Below are 22,153 nucleotides of genomic sequence, written 5' to 3'. Positions count from 1 at the left end.
TCATGAGAGAACAGAACGAAACCTGTGTTTTAAACTGAGAGTGACCAAAATACACAAATACTTAAACCAAGATAAATTTTGAATTTGACTAAAAAGGGATTATTTTGCCCCGAGCAGGCAATTGAGAGTTTTTGAACAACGGATTTGAGGGAGGCTCAGGGTTGTACTTCTGGGAGCTGTGGGTTTAGTTAGTTAAGCTGCAGAGGGAGTTGATCAAGGGCTGTGCTGAGCTTATGGAGCTTTTCCCTCTTTCTGAGTTTTGCTTATGGCTAAGGATTTACAGCATCATGATGGAAACACGGAGACTATATATTGGATCTTTGCAAAGAAAAATAACTCCCCAGGTTATGGTTTCAAGTCTGTTTAAGAAATTACTTGAAAATGCGTGCTTTGGATTTCATTCGCCCTCAGAACTCTCACTCTTTAATATTAAACTTATTTTTCTGCTAATTGCTGCTGCTGGACTTTCCCGTGACCTGTTTGTCAGTTCATTATTTGTGTATCCAGCTAGTGCTGTTCCGAAGCCATGCTCATGACTGTCTCTAAAGGCTGGTGGGAAGGTACAGAGTACGGTATTGTTGTGGGCTGACCCCCACTGCCCTCTCATCTTCTCTCTGGTTCGAATGCCTTGGTTCGGCATTTCAGTCCATCAACTGAAACTGAAGCACGAAGGAGCGCGATCTTACAGTTTAATCTGAAAGACTGAGATCATAAGCTGAAGAAGGAGGTTGGAAGAAGTAGTGGAGATGTCAGTCCATTTATGACCGAGCATGTGTCTACCATGACTTACTCACAATGGATTTTAAATAGGCCTTGAGAAAGTAACGCTAATGGCTTTGTACAATCTGCATCTACCTAAAAGGCTGCGTACGTCCTTTTGGATGGAGATGTTTACTGCTGCCTGCAAGCACAATATTAGACTGTCACAGTGCATGCGACTGTGATTACTTTTTGAGACTCAAACTCCTGGAGAAAATAAAAGCTTGCTTACAAGAGGGAACACTTTATTGAGTGTGCCTGATGTGGCCGTCTGCCTTGAATCTGTTCACCTCCCGTTGGTGTCATGGCCAGTGTCACCGATGAAGCCTGGAGCTCGCTGATGTGTGACAATGCCTTCTTCCTCAGAAGGTGCCAGAAGAGCTGGAGCTGCCCTGGGTCTGTCCCCAAACTCAGGTCCCTGGGGGCTGGCTGGCAGGGAGCGTTCCCAGCTCCCCGAATCTGGCTTCCTCACTTAGACACAGCCAGTGTCAGCTCTGGCTGTAGCTGAATTAGCTGAGCCATAAATTAGCGGGGCCCTGTCTTGTCATGTCATCTGCTGTTACAGCTAAGTTCGTGACGCAGAGCACATGCTACTTGTACCGGTAATGTCATCTGAAATTGTCCTTACTGTTTGCAGAAATTGGTGTACAGGTTTTTTTTTAAATTATGAATACTTAAAATGATTTTTACAACTAAATGAGTTTGGTATTATGTACATTTTGCTTTATTCCACCTGTCTCCTGTTCTGCTGAATAATTGAAGAGTTCATTGAGGTTTGAAATTGGTCATCTTCCAAGCGTGCTGCCAATATCTGAGGTGTTGGGAAATAGAAGAGGACACAGTTCCTAAATGGTGAGATTGGGTGATATCTGGCGTTGTTCCTGTCAAAATAATTATTTCAATGCTACTGCAATTTTGTTCTTGCACAGCTGATAAAATGTTAAGGGACTTAATCTATTACGCTGGCATCTTCTGAAAATAAAACCAGAAATCTAGCGTAGTGGGGCTAGTGCTACCAGGCTTTCTTCCAAGTTTGTAACAAGGGGATGAGAAGGTAACAGCGAAGCAGAAAGTTTCAAATGACCTGAATAACTTTTAAGTGAGCCTGAATATTTCTGATTCCTCTTAAGGTGGGGGAGTTTTTCAGTCATGGAAATACTCATGGTAGGAGAAAAGCCAACTTCCGAAGCCCTCCCAAATGGAAGCCTTGTAGTAGTTTCTAGGTGTGTATCCTAGAGCTACAGACTTCTGTCTCTGCGCACAAAAGACGTGACGATGGTCTGGATCACTTGCTGATGCTCGGGTGCGTTGGTGGAATGTTCAGAACAACATACACTTTCTGTAAGAGAGACACCATTAACTGGTGGTATAGAGTTCGCATATGCAAGAGTCCTTGTTCTGGTCCAGTTTTTCGTTGTTTCACGCATGGTAATTGTAAGCTAAGTCAAGATGGCATTTCCTGCTACTGTTGCTACATAAAAAAAAAGAAGAAAAAAAATCAAAGTAGGCTTTTCTTATGTCGTGCTTTATTCAGGTCGATGGTGTTTATCTTCCCCATTGAAACTGCATTTTTGTAAAAATACTAAAAAATTATATGTATCTCTTTTAATGACAAGATTATGCTTGGGAATTTGTGATATGGAGCATAGAAACAAAGTATTTAACGATATAAATCCAAACCACTGCTTTTATGGCAAGTCCCGCCTGTGAACCAATTTAAGTTAATTTTGTACTTGCTATATAAATTATGTATAATCAAAATTTTTCAATGTGAGTATGGGATATGGCCAATGCTAAGGAAAAACAAATGAGGTAACATAGATAGTAGAATTTTTCTGTGTAAGCATGAACATATCTTAATAACTCAAAGTGACTGAAAAGGACCTTAAGGAAAAATTAAAATTAAGCAGAGGAGTTTAACAGACTTAAATAATCTTTTAGCAGAAGGAAAGCAGGGGAAAGGAGAGAATCCTTGAAGGTAGCTGACAGAGGAAATATAATCTTTGACATCTATGAATGATACCAATTTTCACATCCCCCCCTTTTTTTTTTAAATGTTAGAAAGTTGGGGTTAAAATTATGGCTATTTAGTGTTTGAAAAGTGCGCTAAAATTGCGAGTGTTTTTGTTTTTTGGGGGGTTTTTTGGGTGTGGAGTTTTGTGGTTTTTTTGTTTGGATTTTTTTTTTGGTTGGGACTGATTTAGAATGCTCTCTAGGAGGGACAGGAAGAACATTCATTTAACTGAAAACTTGTTTTTCCTGAAGATGTTAACGTATTCTCATTGTACCAAATTTTGGTACTGCTTAGCTGATACTTGGTTTCTAAAACGTGCTGCAGTGAAAACTGGCCTTGAGACAGTATAGTTTTTATTGCTGACTCTTCTCTTTAGCTTATTTTGTGTCTCATTAGTTAGAGACACCTTTCTAATCCCTGCATTAGGGTTTCTAATGGCGCATGTCACAATTCGAAGTAATCGAGAACAACATCTAATCAGTCTTGGAAACATTGTTCATCTTTGCTTTTGCTTTTATTGTTCTTCTGTACAATATAATTATGGCATATTCATTTAATTTCAACAGTTCTCGCTTATACTGGTATCTTCTTTGTAGAATTTCAGGCTTGATTTTAATATTAAAAAGCTGTTATCTGAAACGATAATAAATTACTTGCATACAAATGGGGATGTGGAAAAAATGGAGAGCTCTTTCTGATAAGTTAAGGAGAGGAAGATTCTCTATGTAATAAAGTACGTGGTTATTTCAAAGTTAAATGTGAGGCCTGTTATATCTGGGTATTCACTACTGCTTACATTGCTAATTGAAGATAAAATAAAACTGTTTTTCACAACTGATATAGCAGCTGGTGAGATGACCTGTTCTGCAACCTTTTCTTTCTAATTTAAGGTTTTTTCTGTTTCAAGGTTTTGAGTTTTAGTACAAACCTGCAAAACATCAGAAAACCCTCCCCTCAGTTACTTGAGCAAACTGCATTATGAGATTCCTGCTGAAGGCAAAAGGAAGACCCGTGTTTGTTTTACATGCTTTCACGGTCTCCGGGCAAGTTTTCTAAGTGTAATGAACTGAGAAGTTATCTGGTCATTGCTTACCCCAAAATAACAACAAAATGAACTATGTGCAAAAATAGCGTAAAGAATACCAAAGAGGGAGCAGCGTACCCATGTGGAGAGAGGGACAGAGTGCACTGCAGAGCAAGAAGGTGATGATGCTGGTCTAGTTACGATACTCTGGGGAAAAGACCATTTTCAACAGGGTGGTGAAGTTTTCATAGCCTAGGGAGCAACATTAACTAGACAGAGAGGTCCACTTAAAATCCTGAAATTGAAGGTGATGTATTACTGCTGCACAATTATATTTAAATGAGGAATATACTGAGTGGAACTAACCAAATTTTGGGTACTCTGCAGAAAAGTCAAGAGGTACCTTAGAGTCTATCCTGTGCTTACAAGTGCAAGACTTTAAGTCTTTTCTGATACATATATTTTACAAAATGTCAAAGACAACTCTTGAGGGAAGTCCAATATAAATGTGTTATGGGATGGCTGTCCCTGCATTTAGGTTTGGGGTATGTGTGGGGAAGAGCCTTTTCCTCCTATGGAGAACTACGGTGGTCTAAACTTCTATAGACTTATCTTTGGTGAAGGACAATCTTGATAAGCTGAAGTAATGATTTTTACTTAATGATGTATTTGCAGGACTGTAGATGCTAAAATTTTCTAATGATGATTCTGAAAAATAAATCCAGGGACACTAGAGATAGTATAACACGTTAAGTGAGGGATAATTTATTTTCTAATTATAATCTAAATAGCTAAAACAGAATTGTCACTATTACTTCACTGTTTTAGTTTGTTTATTCATTTACAGGTATAGGGCACTTATTACAAAGATATCTTGAAGACATCTGCATTGTACTAATAAGATTTATGGAAACTAGTTACTGAGGTCATGTGTTTAGCCCTCCGCGTGAATGAATTGGTTGTATTGAATGAGTTAGGCATATAAGTGGGGGTGGAAAATGTCAATAAGCACGGTCTTATTTTACTACTACAAACCTAGATGGTACGTCCAGTTGTTATTTTTTGAGTTTTTTAAAAAGATGACAATTTATAGTACGTTAATTATGAAAGTCTATAGGGGGACTTAAAAAAGCTTATTATATATTTTTCAAGGTAAAAAAACAGCCTTCATCTAGGATCTGACATCTAAAGGCTATGTATGAGGTTGGAAAAATACTCCTCTGTTTGAATGAATTTCATGAATGTTAATAAGCCAAATTGTGTTCTGACAAGGTCTTGCCTCTTAAGTAATGTTTTCCTACTACTTCTCATTCTTTGAGACCATTATGTAGATCTTGTGATGTCACAGTAATCACCATGGCAACACAGACGTCATTAAGATGAAGCATAAGCAGAGCTGTCTTTATTCAAACCATTTATTTATTTTTTTTAAAGGAATAATAATAAAAAAGTAGGTTAGGAAAAAAGCTTTCATCTTTGAATTTTTTTCCAAGATAAAGTAACATGAGAACTTCCAATTTAAAAATAGAATAAGGATTTTATTTTTTTTTCAAAATAAAGATCTCTTCTGTCAGCTGTTCTGATGAGGTACCTGCCTTCTACCTTTCTGTACTAGAGACACTACAAAGCTGAACTGCAACAAGCTAAATTTTGTTGTTGCCACTACTACTATGTTCCAGGTTTGTTTATATATTTATGTATATAGTTTATAAATACAGATCTTGGATTTCACAGGAAAATTTCATAAACACATTTCTCTTGTTGATATTTATGAAAGGGTCATAAAGAACCCTGAGTGGTATTCTAGTCTGAAAAGTATTCAGGATCACCTGCTGCTATCAAGGCCCTGAGCATCTATCCCCACTTGCAGTAAATTTGCAAAACAATTTGTGCTTCTTTACAGCACTCTTTCAGACTGTTTTTTTTAACTATTTTTCAGCTTAATTTTAGTTTTAAGGTAACACTAGAAAAAGCTAAAGTGAAAAGAAAAAAATTTGAAACTTCCTTTTTTTTTTACTTGTCAACCTTGCTACCATATTCAATCTTGTAACTAGGTAAAATTTTACAATTAGCCACACTTTTCAAAATAGTAGTCTGAACTAAAAGAAAAACTGTGTGAAGATCATAAGGCATATGATTCAGGGGTTGACTGAAGGGACTTTCTCTGAAAGCAAACCTCCAGAATCTAGCTAATTTCAAATTATTCACTGTGGGTTTTCAGGAACTTCCTTTGAAGTGCTTTCAATAGTCAGCTATAAATTACCAGATTAATGCAACCTCTGATCTGGGTTGTATTTGCATAAGAAATAAAGAAATCCCTAGGAGTTTTACATAAAGTACTGTCATCGGTAAGGATGCTAGCCAAACGTGTTCAAGATACCGAGGAAGTTTACTAAAGCTTTCAGCTGGAGTTCAAATTAACTTTCACGCATTTTTAGCAGGAGTTATTTAAAGCATTAATATACTATAAACATGCTTAGCCTATGATTTTAGCATCGTTCACACGGACGAGTTATTTGTCAGGCATTCTCTGTCCGGCTTGCTGGGTTCTTCCCGCCTTTGCACCCTCCTGCCGCGGCACGGGGGTTATTGCCCGTGACGCCGTCATTCCTCTTCCCGCACAGGCAGCAGGTAGTTTGGGTCCCAGGTCGAGCAAGGAGCTGCAGTGATGTTTGAGGCTTTTATTCCCTCTTGTGAAGCTCCGTCCCCCAAAATATTATTAAGTGACTTGTACGTAGCTGTGATGTTGCGAGTCCGTTCCCCGACATGTGAGCTGTTGTATCTGAGACTGTAAACATCTAAGCTATCATATGACACTGGATAAGTCTAATCATCCTTATCCTTATGTTGTGTAGTGAGCTCATGTCTCCAGGATTTGCAAACAGTGACAGGTCTGCAAATGCCTCTTCAACTCATGTTCCAGTTGCCAGCATCTCAATTTTCCTTTCAATTGGAAAGCGTTTCTGTCAAGCAGCTATTTGCTCTTGCTGGAAAAAAATGCTCTAAATATAATAACATTACAAGAATGAAATAAGTTAAAATCAAAGGTGAATCTACTGATTATGTTGATATGCAGATGACTGCCACATGTTAGTTAAAATCATACTTAACACAAGTCAAAAGCAGCTTCGGCTGCATTTGCGTATTTGCTTATTTTTTCTAAAGGCACTAATTCAAATGAGAATCAGAGAAGTCAGTCTATATTGTACAGAAGATCAAATTATCTGATAAGGATCCCCAGTTGACAAACCCATGCTTTTATAGTTTCCAATGTGCAGCTTTAAGCGTGAGGAAACTACCTTCCCTCCTTGCATCATCCCCAGCGGAGGCCTGTTCACGTTAGAGCTGCTCTGCATGCATGAAGGGCTCTGTCTTTTTTTTTTTTTTTTTTTTTTTTCCTGAGGGGTCAGAAACTGGCCATGCCAAATTTAGTTTTCATCAGAACACTTAAGCATTCCCCTAGGGATGGCTTGCGCGTGTATACACTCTGCTAAATTGTAACTTTTTTTTTTTTTTTTCATCCCTGGCAAGGGCGAGTTGGGTGGAGGAACAGTCTGGGTTTCACAGCACATTCATGTGAAACCTAGCTAAACCTAGCTTGGTTAGAATAAGCCCTTAAGAGGGACTGATGGCTTTAATTCTAATCTGGATGTACCGAAATGATATGTGGTGCTTCTTAATAAAAAAAGATACAGGAGGAGGAACTTGACTGAATCCCTTACTATCTCCCTAAGTGGCAGATAGAAAATAGTCCCCCCACCTTTTTTTTTCCCCATCTAGACATCTACAAAATACTGCTCTGTAATATTTAATTTAGGAATTCGGTGTGACTGGTTTGCTTTAGAACTAAATCTAACGCATTTTGGCGTTGTTGCAAGTTAAATGTTGATTGTGACACCAAGATTTGACTTTGGCATTTGTCAGAGACCAGACATTCTGCTCATGTTTGCTTCTGTACCATCAGAGAATAATTGATGCAGTGATGGAAAGCAGCTGCTGGTCACAGCTGAGGTCATGGCGCTGGTATGAGGAAGCAGCACCATGCAGCACGTGCAGGCGGGACGTGCAGCAAATGAGGAATGAACGGTGGCTTCTCTGTGCTCCGGGTTTGAGAGGTGGAGGGTAGAGGGGAGGTGGGAAATGCAGTAGGGAGCATTTGAGTGGAAATAGCCGCGGCAGTAATAGCATTTACAGGGTGAGTGCTACCCAAAAGCAAATGGAGACTCTGTGCTACATGACTTCAAATTCTAAATATATTTAACACAATACCTCTGCAGTTAATTTTGGCAGTTTTCTGTGATTCTCCTCAACGTAGATGTCAACTGGAGCAACGTTAATTTTCACAAAAAGAGTTTGGAGGTATTGGGGTTGTCTGGTTTTTGTCGTGAATATGTTAAAAGCTTGGGAACCTGAACTGAACTCAACTCAAGCCTTGTGCTTACAGATTTGTTCAGGTACAGTCTAGAAGAAAAAAGGATTAATTTCAGGGATGGTGGGGGAAGGAAAACATTTACTTTAATCTCCACATATACTTACATGTCCTGTATTGGCAAATACTGTACAGCAGTGATCTTAAGCAATAGGCTTTTTTGTACATGCCATTTGAAAACTTCAGAAGAACGTTTTGAATATCTGATTGGTAGAGTTCTGGCATAAATCATTTCAGTAATCATGTATTACATTTCTAGTTTTAGTATCTGGTAGAACTTCTTTAAAAAAAAAAAAAAAACAAACTCAAAATTTATATGGAATTTATTTGCTTGCATAAATGTACCATAGAAAATTCTAAGAACTTGAGAAACAAGCAAATGTGTGTGTTGTATTTTTCATTGCTCTAGAACATGTCTAAATGGAGTGTGCTTTTGGACTTAAAGGAAATGCCAATTAGAGGAACTGCCAATTAACTATTCTGAATCAGCAGCTATGTTCCAAATACTGCATTTGCAAATACGTAAAACTATAACAATATTTTGCACTTTAAAATGTGCTGAGAACTGTGTACGATACAGATGACGAGAGTCTGTGGAGCTTTCTTTGGGAGACTTAGATGTAGTTTCAGTAAGACTTGTGATTCATATGTGAATTAATTATTACTTCAAGCTAATGCAAGGCGGTGAATATCAAAAGAAATAAAGGTCAAGATCACATGATAGGAGGAAAAAGTTTTGTACGTCCTTTTTGAAAAATAGTTGTCACCAGTGAAATTGGGTTTTCTGTGAGTGATCTTTGATCTTTAAGAGGGAGGAAGAAAAGGGCTTCTCACTGAAAAACCTTTTCTTGGTGTTCGTCGTCAGTGGAGTTTTCCCCAGATTCTGCCTCGCTTTTGATGAATGCGTTTACATTCCAGTGCTGAGAAATAATCTTCCATTTGGGAGCTGGGCTGATGTGCAAACAGGAATGTGGAGGCCCCGGGCGAGGGGACAGGGCTGAATGCTGATAGGGAAACGTTCCCTCTTCGGTAGCTGCCGCCTTTCCTGCAAGCTTTGAAAAGAGCATCTGTGTGCACGTGTACGAGTATGTCTGGGCACCTGGGGAAATGGACGGGTCGCGTCTGGAGAAAACTGCTCTGTCCTCCCGTGTCATGAGAATAGTAGAAAGGATAGAACGAGTCACCCTCCATACCTGGAAGTTTTTGGCTGTCTCTGCACGTAAGTGCTTGTACAAATGTATGTGTTGCTTGTATCCTTAGGTGTTTCAGTTAAGTGAGGTTCTCTGTTGTTCTGGTTTGTTAGTAAATCTAACACATTTGAAGGGGAAGAAATGCAGACAGCGACCTTAAATTATTCTCATGTTGCTGTTTGTGAGCCACTGCACTAATTGTAGTTGTATAATTGTCGAGGTTTTTTTAACGAAAACTGAAAGTATAAACTTGGAAAACATGGAAACCCTTAGCTTTCACTTAAAACTTGTCTTCTGTTAACCAGGGTGTTGTAAACTGTAACACATGTGTTCATTAGCCACTGTGTATGTTTTGAGTATAAGGAATTTAAGATGAGGTATGTATGTAGTAAGGTACACTTTCAGAGAAGGAAACTGTCTTCTACAGTCAATGTAAGCTCAATTTTAGAATGCATTAGAATGGAAATGGAGTTGTAAACGTCTATGGATTAAAATATCTGCTTTTAATATACATAGTGAGCAAAAAGGGTTTTTTAGTACTAATGAATTTATTTGGAAATAATGCTTTTGAATAGTCAAGCAGGAAATTAGACTTTTTGTCAAGTGCTTCGGGGAATAATATAGTTAGGGAGCAGTTGGTCAGGGAGAATATTTAACCTTGTAAGAGTTAAATTTTTTTTATCATCCACTTTTGAAATTGCTACTATAAAGTGGGTTCCTGCAAATAAAATTGTTTTGTATACCTTTAAATTGGTGGAGGGTTTTGGGGGTTGATTTTTTTTTTTAAAGTATATTTATATTCACATCATGCATTCAGTAGCTTTATGGGGAATAAAAGTAACTGTGACAGAAAAGGACTCCAGAAGTGAAATTGCCTCCGGGACAGGTACTGAAGAGAGCATCTGTGAAGTTTAATACTCAGGGAACCTCAAGTCAGAGCTTATGTGATAGCAGGAAAAAAAGTGTTGGGAAAACTGCTGCAAAACAAGGTTCTTTGGGGAATTTAGGTGAGGCAGCAATATCCTAACCAGGCAACCTTCTGGCTATCTAAATTACTGTTATAACCTCTACATCCCATATTGACAGCCACCATTGCAAAGATGACTTTAAACTGCCTTAGCTTGCTCTGGTGAAATTTGCTCATGCACATCGCTGACTTACAGAAAATAGTTGCAAAGCTGGGGTTTTCTCAGATGCATCACTGACTTAATAGCTGCAAATGAGCTATTTTTAGCAGTTGAAATTAATAAGGCTTAGGGAGGAAGAGAAGGTTTTATCTTTATGTAATAAAACAAATTTGATCAAAATTATTAAGCAATAATATGATACAACCAAATGTGAACTGTATACTGTGTAAAATTCTCTGCTGTGTTTTAAACACAAAAATGTGTTTTAACCTTAAGCTCCCTAGTGAAGTCATATATCCACAGGCTTATTTCACATTACAGTAAGGGAAGGAGTAAAATTGTCAAATCCCTGGTCCATTGAAATTGGCTAATAAAAGCTTTCTACATTTTACTTTAGCTAGCCAGTGCTCATCGAGACTGCATAGTTTGTGATAAATCTGGGTAGACAAACTCACTTTCTATGGTAAGTATGGTCTAGCATCAAAATTTGGAAAGAAGAGTGTCTAGCAGAAGTTACTAAAATAGAACGGGTATTATGAAGATAATCTGTCAGCTCTTCCACTGAAACTTTAGTTGCTGCTACTGTTTCTTTGTGATACCCAGCATCCTTCAAGCCAGCTTGCATGTCAGCTTGTGGTCCCTTCCTTGTATGAAGCTGCTGTTCTGGTATTTCATAAAATGCTTTACAGCTTGGGCTTTTTGATTAACTCGGTAAACAGACTTTGTGTTGGGTATTTGCTGCTTTTTGCTCCTTACTAATATTTTAAGTAACTTATTTTCAATTAAATCAAGCTTGTTTGGTGGCTTCCTCTGCCTAGTGGCTGGTTACTGGCCCCAGGGATTTCGGGTGGAGGAGAATGTCACTGAAGTTCTTTTTTGCTGGTCTTTGCTCATGGGTGAAGCTCTGACAAATTAATTCGATAAATCTTACTGACATTGATATCAGTCTTCTGCATTGAACCAGTGGGACTGGCGGTGCCTTAAGATCCCAGTTGTTTCTTAGAGCTGCATATCAACAGGTATTTGCGTGACTGTGTAGGTATCAAAGTGTGGTTCTGCAACAGATAGTATGCAAATACTGTGATGGACGTTCTACCACAGAGTTGGACACTTCTGAAGTGTCTAGACGTAGTGGACAGTGACAAAAGAGTTTCCTAAATTTCACTGGTTATGTGAATTCCTCATTGATGGTGAATCTTCAGCAGCAGCGTGGAAGTCAGGAGGTTTAGCTGGCATGGCATATCTGAGAACTGTAACGCTTGAAAGGTCATTTAACTTTCTTCTGCCTTGATTTTCTTGTCGTCTTGCTTACAATACTTCTTCACAAGGATTACAGAGTTTGTTTGCCCCCTGAAGTGCCTTGTGATCTTTGGTCAAAGATAGTATATATGTGTGATGCACTGTCTGCGCTGATAAATTTCATGCTGTCATAGGAATCTGAGCAATACAGCAATGATGTTGTTATTCTACTGGGAAAAGAAATCAAGAAATTTCTTTATAGTAATTCAATGCATGCCTTCTGTCTTAATATGTTGACTACCTGGTCCCTTGTGCTGAAGGATATAATCCAAACAAGTTATTCAAGAGTTGCAGAGCACATCCAAAACACAGTTTTTTCTTTTTACTGTGTTTGCTAAGGCTTGAAACTTTTGGATGTCAGCAGTGATTAGCAATGGGCAGAAGTTTGAAGTTGATACTTACGGACAGCAATAGAGGAAGAAGAAATGGTGGGGTGGAAAAGTGTATATGCATTCTCTGTTGAAATAAGTGTTTATTATGAGGCTAGAAAATGGGCTGGCAAAAATACAGTAATATTGTATTCTAGACCAAAACCAATGGTTACAAAGAGGAGAATGAGGATCTATATGCAAGAGGAAAGGGAATATTTCTGTGTTTGTTTTCAATTAGAATATCAAATAAGTTGACTTCCTAATTACCATTTTTGCATTTTTACTTTTCAATCAATTAGTTGATTTCCTTCCTTCTCTCTTCCCCCCCCCCCCTTCTTTTTTTTTTTAAGGAAAAACTGTGTGTATGGATCAAGTTAATGACCAAGAAAATAAGTTTGTCACTTTTGCAACAGTTTAATGAATCATGATAATGGCTTCATTTTCTGTTAGCCTTAAGAGTAGTTGAAATTGGATAAAATTCAAGGTGGCATTGTAGAGTAGAGCACCCTGTGGTTTTTTGCTGGACTATAGGAGGAAGCATGTGTTTGCCTCTAGGAAAATACGCATTTTGTGGAGAGACTTCTTTACTGAATGTTTCTTTTCAAGAGGCTTAGTATTCTGGAAAATTTTTTCTATTGTAGAAGTCCCATGTACCATTAAATGCGATTATTATTTTGATGAATAAGCACAGCTGGCATTTCTTTTCAATATCTGACTGCCTTCTTTTTGAGCTATAAACGTGCTGTTGTCAAGAGATTAGCCTTTGGGGTAGCAAGTTAAATTGTTCATTTCTACTAATCGCCAGGCGGGACAGGAGAATAGATATAAACTGGCTACATAGACTGTTCCAAATGGTATATGAACTTCTTCAGCTTGCTTGTTATGAAATAAAGCTTAAAAAAGTTATTTTTCACCAACATCATACCTTAAGTGTGTCACTGTGACTGTGCGTTACAGGATTGGTTAAAATTCAGATTTTACAATTTTACTGAGTCTGATTTGTTTTTCATAAAGTTGTTTAATAGCTGTTGCCCTGTGAGCTTCAGATAGGAAGGTTTCCCGTGCCTGTTGCACAGTGCCAGGTTGAAGAAAGGGAAAGAATAAATAGTTACATTGGCTTTTGGCAAATTTTGGAGCACGTTTGTTACAGCAGGCTACGAGAGGGATCCTGATGTTCCAGTCATTTTCTCGTCTGTCCTGCCTTCCTCTCTGCGACGGGAAAGGTCTGGCATTGGCCTGGCAGGCTTAAATATGAACTACCCGGAGGGGGAAGCACACACCCAAGGAACAAACTTTAGCTGGTTATCTTTTCTTCCACTCTGACGGCGTGTGATTAAGGACCTGACCGTAAAGGTCTTGTATTTCACTGAATTACGGATTGGTTCTCTGCACTCCACCTTTACCGCTGCATTTCGAGGATTCTTTGCAGTTAAGCCTGCAGACACACACATTCATTTAATAAAGGCAGAGCACTCCAGAAACTGTAACTGAAATAACTTTCTGTTTTATCTTACAGGAAGAAAAATAGTATCATGCTTAATTATCGTACTAAGGTGGGAATGTGTCATGAAAGGCAGAACATTTTTGCCCTTATCAATTCAGGAATACTCTAGTGTTCAGCATCCTTATTTTATCAATATATTTTAAGTAAAAAAGAGCTAATTTGAAGTTGATCAGCCTTTTCATTCTTTTCTCAGTATGCTAGTTAGCTTGCTTTATAGAAATGCAGATAGCTTAGGTAGCTTAATACTGTAATGTCAGAAGATGCTAGATCAAACTCTGTAATGTAGTTCAGAATCAACCATGCATCTTCAGTAGATGGCACTTGATTGACACTTGTTTTAGTGTTAATAGAATTATTTAGTAAATATTCTTAGTAAAGTGTAAAAACAAACTTTGTAAACAAAGGATGCACTTGGTGTCCTTGGGTATCAGTTACTTGTCAAAGGACATATGCATGAAACTTGTATTGTGCAGAGGTATGTACATTTTTTTTCTATGCTTTACAATATCTGGAGAAGATGTAAATATGCTTATGGATTGTGTTATAGCTCTGACTTTTGTTCTGACTGAATTATTTTTGTTCTTCAGTTTTGGCAAGCGTTCTGCAGGAAGCTTCAGGCGGGGCTGTGAATGCATTGTTTTAGAGCCATCTGAAATGATTGTGGTAAGAATATTTTCATTCAGTTCCTTTCAAATTTTACAGACCAGCTTTGGTAACACTTCAACTTCCAATAAAACTTGAAGAGTTTTCTGGTTTGCACATGATCTTTTTATTAATCTAAGATGTCATACATAACTTTCTTGCCATTCTTTGCACACATACTTGCATTGTTTGAATGATAAAGGCATTTTATATTGTTGTTACATTTACTTTTGCAGATTTCTTGTAAAACTCAAGTTTTCTTGTGCTAGCAGAATAGTAGAACAGTTTGTGGTTGTGTGGTTTGTTTTTTCTTTTTAAAGCTGCTTTATTATTATAGGTAAGCATAGATGCTTTAAAGTATTAATCTCAGGTTAGCTTAAGTAATCAATGTTTGAATTAAATTTATTCTCAGCTGTTTGAGGTTTTAAGAAGCAGTTTGAACATTTTAAAATTCTACTGACTTTTCTGAGTGAAGATTATTTCCTTAGCAGTTTTTGCTGTAGTCCAGTGGCAGAACAGCATCGTCTCTGAGGGTTCACAGGCTCAAAAGTCTGTACTTGCCCCCTCAAAGTGCATCATCTGAACAAATATACAATTAACAGCCTAATTTTTTTTCTGTCACTGAGATAACTATCAGTTCACAATACAGGCATGACAATTATTTAAGCCATATATAGGCTGTGACAGTAAACATTTTTTTTCCCGAAAAGTGAGTTTCTGTAAAACTTGCAGAAGCTCAAGAAATTCTGGTATAGCTTTAGGTTTGCAGAAGAGATTGGGTTACTTGTTTAAAATTGATTGGTTAAAAAAAAATACTTACCTTTATGCAGATACAGGCATGTATTTGTGGGTTTTAAGCTCCTTGTGATTTCACTGTAAACAGATAAAGATGATTGTGTAATGGTAGCTTTTTCTGTCAGATGTTTGATATCTCTCCCTCTTCCAATTCTAATTAAGAAAATTATCTTACGAAGCTAATACAGTATAGCAGGAGACACAGAAGGCATGCGTGAGAAATGCCAATTGCTTTTTCGCTATCCCTAATGAAAGCTCTCTGTAACTTCACTTTGTAAAGGAGCAGCTCCTCAACAGCAGCCTGTTACACCTCCTCATTTGGCTCCGTGTTGGCCCCTGATTTGTCCGACCGGTTTGTGTAACTCGTATCTGACCACAAGTTTGGGAAACAGTTTATTGTCCCAGATTTGTTCTCTAGAAGTATACAGTTTAGTTGGTGGTAGCTGTGTTGATGTCTGTCTGTCTCTCTTGTGCATTCCTTGATAAGATATAAGGAAGAGTGATACAAAGATAGGCATGGGGAAAGGAGATAACTCTACAAGAGTCCAGAAGAAATCTTCTGGACTGATGGATAATGATGTTGGGTCAGGGGTAGGTACTCCCACATCAATCATCTTAGTCCAAAAAAAAAAAAAAAAACCAACCCACCAACCTCAAGAGTTTTGGGAACGCTGAAATTGAACACTTCAGCCTTTCAAAGGAATAATTGTACCTTGAATAGAAAGAATCCCATCCCCAGAGTTTATTGGGCACATTAACTTTCAGTCTCAGGGCCGGATGGGGTCACTCTGCAGGGAGGAGAAGCGGGAGAGCTGTAGGCTGTGAGCGTGACTGCGTCAGATGTGGAATAGGTACTTGGTGGTGAGGCGGTGTTACCAGCTCTTCCCGGTGAACCAGGAACTGTGCTCATCTCCTTGTACCAGTACACTGAAAGCTGTATTTAGTGACATGAGCTGACTAGTATGGGACTAGTATGCAAATTCATGGGAGTATTTTGTCTAATTTCTTGTTGAAAAATATGGACAAGCCTTGTTAGGTGACTCATAAGCTCATCTCTGTATCTTCAGAAATACTATTTATCCCTGGGGGCTGGAATTGAGTAGAAGAATGAGTTAACTGAATCCCCATATATGGCCAATACTCAAAGTAGTTTTGTGGGGTTTTTTTTTTCCCTCATTTCCCTGTTAGTCTGGAGTAAGGTTTCTATTAGAAGGATGAACACAGTAGGGATGTTGATTTTCAGCCAAACTACTATAAAAAGCTTGTTCTCTTCTTTCAGGAAAACCAGAATTCCTAGTTCAAATCTTTTCATTGCAGTATATTGTTGTGTAGTAATTTAGGATGACTTTGAAGACTTGGAAACCAAGCTGACTAATTTTATATTAGGATATACCTAATAGGCAATTTTAATTCTCCCTGCTGCTGTTTTGAAGTGATTTGTTTTTATGAAAATCAAGTCTATTAGAAATACTTTCATGCTCTGAAAAATACTTGAAGTAAATAATAAAACCGGTGTTGCCTATTGAAGAGAGAAGCCTTTGCCACAGCTTGGTTAGGAAAGATCCCAAGTGACAAATAGAGGTCAGTTGGAAAACTACCAGGTGCTCTATCATATCAGTTTTCTTTTTGTAATGTGTTGAGTGGCGAAATGTTTGTATTTGTGGAAGAGTAAGAAGGGGAGAGGGGGAACGACAGAATTGGTGGGGTGAGCATTTTTCTTCTGTCTTTTTGAGAAGTGTTCATACTCAGTGATGCTGTTCATGCCAGTGTTTACTCTTTTGTCATCCTTGTAGGCATTTTATTTATTTTTTTTTTCTTTAGTAGTTGCTTCACTCTTAGTGTTGAAAATGCAGGAAATTCAAAGCTAACTGCTGGTTTTTGAAAATAGGATTTGTTGTGTTTCTAACCATAAGAAACATTGCCCATCTTGTGGGAAATGACACTTTCTTACATCTGTTATAGGTTGATTATATGGATGAAAATGAGGAGTATTTTCAGCGTCAAGCTTCTCATAGGCAATCTCGAAGAAGATTCAGGAAAATCAACCAAAAAGGGGAGCGACAAACAATTATTGATACTGTTGACCCTTATCCTGTGGGGAAGCCACCTCTACTTAGAGGCTACCATACGGTAAGCTGTCTGTATTTATGGTTCACAACAACATAAACAGGAAAACTACTCAAAATAAAACAATCAAAATGGCTAAACTTCGGGCTAAACAGTGTGCTTCTGTAGGGAGGTTTTCCCTTAAAATACAATGAATTTGGCTCCATCAGTACATGAATATGTGTGCAGCTTGTATCTTAGTTCAGAGCTAAAAGCACGTTTTTTATGACCATGAATGTCATGTATTATTTCTTAATGTTCCAGTCATTATTTGAAATTGTGAAAGAAACTATGTTCTCATTTCCTTTTGATATTAAGTTACAGTACAAATAGTTTGGTGTACAGTGTTAAAAGGTCAGTTAGTGAAGCACTCATTCACATATATGATAACAGTTATTGCTTGGAAGGGACTGTGCTGCATTGCAGTAGGCCAAATTCTTGGATTAAATCTATCATTTCTTTTTTGGTACCCAGAACCTAAATGTCAAATTAACCTTTCCTGCTGTCTGCCTCGAGAGCCCTTTATACTTGGGTTTCAGTGAGCTACATAGTCTGCTCATCATCAGGGAGATCATTTGGTCATTTTACTTAATTGCTTTTTTTTTTTAATAATCTTACATGTTGAAAGTTTCCAGGCTTTCTCGTGAGATGAAAATAAACTAATAATTAAAGCTTATTCTACGAAATATTTATGGCTTTCAATTGAGAAAAGCTCTATTAGATTAATATGTTTGTTTAGTATTGATTTCAACTGTAAGCAAAATACTAGAAAAGCTGCTTGTCTTTGGCTCTCATTTATTTGTTTAAGTCCCCAAATCTGCTAGAACCGTAAAGGCATGGGCATAAATAACTTTGTGCGTATTTAATCTCATTGAGTTCATTGGGCTGAATTTTGCACCATGTAAGCCACATGCATATAAATTTGTAGGATTAGAGCTTTAGTGTTTTTAAAATACTGCCTTTGAACCAATGCAGTTGTAGGTTTTTTCCATTTTTCCTTCTTTATCCTTATTCCTTGACTTGTTTGCCAGTTCCCTGTATATTCAATGTGTGTCTGTACGTGTGTAGATGTTTGATTACATCTGTTAATTATACAGGCTTTTCCTCATGAGTTGAATAATTACATTTTATGCCAACAATTTGTTTTTGTTTATACAACAGCTTTTAATGGTTTAATTTTCAGTGCAGTTTTAATTCCCTCTAAATTTATTATGGATTGAGCCAGTTCACTTGGTTTGAAGATGAAACGTTTTACTGGTCTGTTTTTGAAAAAATAAATATGTGGTGGTGTTCTTTGCGGGAATTACAGGATGAATTACTTTCGTATTATTTAGATGTGTACATTGTGCTTAGCAGACGGTTCTAGTGTGATTTTTATCTAACTCTAGAAGGGCAATATTTAGATTACACACAGTGCCATTTGCATTCGTAGGTCCACGCCTGTTGTATAAATTTCACTGTAGGTATGCCTAATGAGTTTTTGTACGCTTAACTGGTACTAAGAGCAAAAGCCCACTGTGTGCCATTCTGTTGTGCGAGTTCATAATGATTTTGTGTACGTGTTGCGAAATTCATTGCAAGTGAGATTTCATATTGAGTTGGAAGAGATTGCCAAATAAACTGTAAAATTTGCAATAATTACAGTCAAATGTTGCTTTAAAAAGTGGAATATGATGTATATGACTGACTTGATTTCCCCCCCCCCCCCCCGCCCCAAAGCAAATAGAGTCGAATGAGCAATATTAACAATGTAGTCAAGACTCCATGCTGGCCCATTCCCTCCTATTTTTTTACAGTATTTGGTGATCTTGTATGCATTGTTCTCTCATTCACTTGTATTATCGATATTATTTCTATTGCTTTAACCATACATGTCAAAGGCTGCATTGTCTTTTCTCTCTTCCTATTTTATGTCCCTTGGCCTCATTTTTTGTGGTCTTAATTTGTTGAAAAATTGACTGAAGAAAGCAGGGGTTTTTTGAAACACATAGGAATTCAAAGCATATTACAGCACATACCTTGTGGGTTTGTTGCCCATCCATTCTTTGGTCAGCATCTGTCAGGGTCTCATCTTTGGTTCTACTTCTTAATTTTGGATAAATGAAGCAGCATTAAAAATGCAGATGTTCAGATATTGCAATAAATAACATGTTAAAGTCAATTTGAAAAAGTATTACTACGATGCATTTGTTCTCAAGTTTGCACTTCCTTGTGGATGTATTCTGGTTTAGGTGTTAGGTACATGAGATTCAAAGTAATAAATCTGCTTTGATAGCATCCTCAAAATCTTCACAAAATGTGTAATTTTCTTTTATGTTCCTCTAAATCTGTAGTTAGAATGAGTTTTTTGTTAATAAATTATTAATGCCTTATTTGCAGTAGTCTCTGAATGTTTTTCTTCAGAAAGTTCAAACAGTATTTTCCGAAGAAAGCGTTCTGTATCTTTGTGAAAACGTAGAGCAAAATGTAGAGCTTAAATGAAGATGCATGGCTGTGCTTTTCAAGAATTAAAAATTAAATGCAGTGCTCAGTTGTCGCATGGCTTTCTGCAACACAGTCAACTTGCAGGGGACGGTGGCCCTCATTAACATAATTGTAACATTATCTTCATAGTGGTGGAATGTACTATGGCATGTCTGATAATGTTCATCTTTTCCTTTCCTCCTATATGGCATTCATTTCATTTTGGCTCTCAGGAATGCACTAAACCTCAGGTATCGTAACTTACTGTGTATGGTCCACTAACAATTTACTTGTGGGTTTGCAGTGTGATATCGTAATACTGATGCAATGTGATGACTAAAATTGCCTCCTAGCCTTTGCTTTGATACTTGAGCAATCTCACCATGCTATAAAAATACTAATGTAAATGCGGAATTTGGTGACAGCGCAGTGTCTCTTGCCCAGCTTGATTGACCTTTCTTCCTTGCTTTGATGTCCTGTGATTTAGAGAAAATGGAGAACAATAAGCAAAGGGTTTACATAAAATATTTAGTCTTTGACAGACACTTTACTCAAGTATCTCTCCTGTGACACGGAAGACTTAATATTTGATTTTGATTTAAAAAATAGGTCCCCTGTCACTGTTTAGTACCTGTATGTCACTAGAACAGGGAAATGGAGTATGGCAGGATGAGGACCAAAGAGGCAACAAAAAGTTTTTATTAGCTGAAAACTTGCAACAGCGCTTCTTGCTTGTCTTCTGTTCTGATCGAGTGTACTGATTTGGTGTAAAGAAGCTGGATTCTGTAGACTACTATCAAAGTATGTGTAAAATGGCCATTATTTGAAACACAGGCTTTCCAAGCTAGGGAGAAAAGTGTGCCCAAGCAAGTCAAGTATCTTGGAATGGTACCAAACCAAACAAAACATAGAAGTTCTGCCTGACATCGGATCTCAAATGCAGCAGATCTGAGTGGCATCATTTAAACTTGTGTTTGTAATTGCATTTGTCAATGCCAAAGTGAGTAAATACTGAGCATCCACCAAATATAATGTTTGATAAGAATGTGTCTTGTCAAACTGTTAAATGCCTCCACTGTTATGATTGAGAAATCTCTTGTGATAGAGCTGAAAACAAATTAAAACTATTTTCTTTAGCTTCAAAATTCTGCCTTTGCTCACATATTACTTTGGTCAATTCATCTGATATTTTGTCAGGAAATGTGTTTATTTTAAAAGTTCCTTCTGTGTCATGTTGTTCAATTCACTGCATTATCTAAAAGACTTAGAGGGTTCAAATTTCAATATGGTTCCAGTATCATAGGCAAGTGACTTCAGTGCTGAAATTCTCTTTCTTCATCATGTATAGTATGTTTCTTTTAGAAACTCAGTTCCTTATCTTCAGGTCAGCGCCCACCAGTTTTTTCAGTGGAATGAGCCCTGAGTCCTGAGTAACCTACTGTTACTAAAATATTACGTCGAAGAGTGATAATCTGCTTCTCAAATTACGATAGGAATTTGAAATACTTTGCAGTATTTTGATAACTTACCCTAATGCTTGAGGAACCATTTGAAGTGAAATCTAATGTTGACTATCGTACTTAGGCATGTTACTTTTGGAACAAGTGTTGCTGATTTCTAGGGTGAAGAAAATAGAAACTTCATAATGTATGGAAATAAAATGCATGTGTTTTATCAGACTGATAAAATGACATCCTTTTTGCCACCATTTCTAGTTTGGTAAAATGGATCTGTTCTTTTTCAGGGAAGGAAAAAATCCTGATACGTTTAGGTTGAGCTGTTCTTACTTGAATCTGGAAAACCTTGTTCAGAGTTTTTTGATAGAAAATTTTTGCTCGTGCTTTTAATGTGTCAGAAACTGTCTTTATCTAGACTAGTGTAACACCTCCTTACTTAAGAATAGAAATTGCATCTTAACTTCCGAATGTGCATTTTCTTTCTGTGTATGTCTATACTTAAGGCTACTTAATGTTTTCAGTGAAAAACCCTTGTTTTGAGCGATCCTTTCTCCTGAGAACCTACGTGGCTTTACTTCTGCTTTAGACTGATTTTTTTTTTTCTTTTAAACTTTAAAATAGAATAGTCACCTATGGAGAGAATTTTAAAAAGGGTAGACTTTCTTATAATATCTTACTACTAATAAACTTTGTGGCTGCCTCAGTGCATCTGTGAAGAGTTGGTCATGCCCAGTCTGAGTGTTGCTGAGCTGGTTGTTGTTATTATATATATAATGCATGACATATTTAGTGTAAATTAACAGAAGTTCATAAAGGAAAAATAACTTTGTCCAAAATAAGATGCTGTTCTTTAGTGGCATAGAGATTATGAGTAGTAATTTATAACTCCCTGGTTTGTGATAGTCTGTCTTGCCTGTGCCTTAGACTTGATACGTCAACTGAGCTGTGGGCTTTTACTAGTCTGTACCATGGT

The 22,153-nt window shown here is 37.4% G+C and overlaps 1 protein-coding gene across 6 annotated transcripts in view; it reads left to right on the top strand.

Moving 5' to 3' along the window:
- RAPGEF2 (Rap guanine nucleotide exchange factor 2) overlaps positions 1-22,153 on the top strand; it is a 192,404-nt gene that overhangs the window by 85,354 nt on the left and 84,897 nt on the right. For 4 of the 6 annotated variants that reach the window (XM_054823760.1, XM_054823757.1, XM_054823759.1 and 1 more), the window contains exons 5-7: positions 14,305-14,380; positions 17,117-17,284; positions 19,957-19,974. In XM_054823760.1, coding sequence (XP_054679735.1) covers positions 14,305-14,380; positions 17,117-17,284; positions 19,957-19,974 — 262 coding nt within the window. The remainder of the gene's footprint in view (positions 1-14,304; positions 14,381-17,116; positions 17,285-19,956; positions 19,975-22,153) is intronic. The other 2 variants (XM_054823761.1, XM_054823758.1) reach the window with 1 other exon arrangement.

Source organism: Grus americana, chromosome 4 (assembly GCF_028858705.1).
Source record: "Grus americana isolate bGruAme1 chromosome 4, bGruAme1.mat, whole genome shotgun sequence".
Lineage (NCBI taxonomy): Eukaryota > Metazoa > Chordata > Aves > Gruiformes > Gruidae > Grus > Grus americana.
This window is presented reverse-complemented; position numbering and strand designations above follow the sequence as displayed.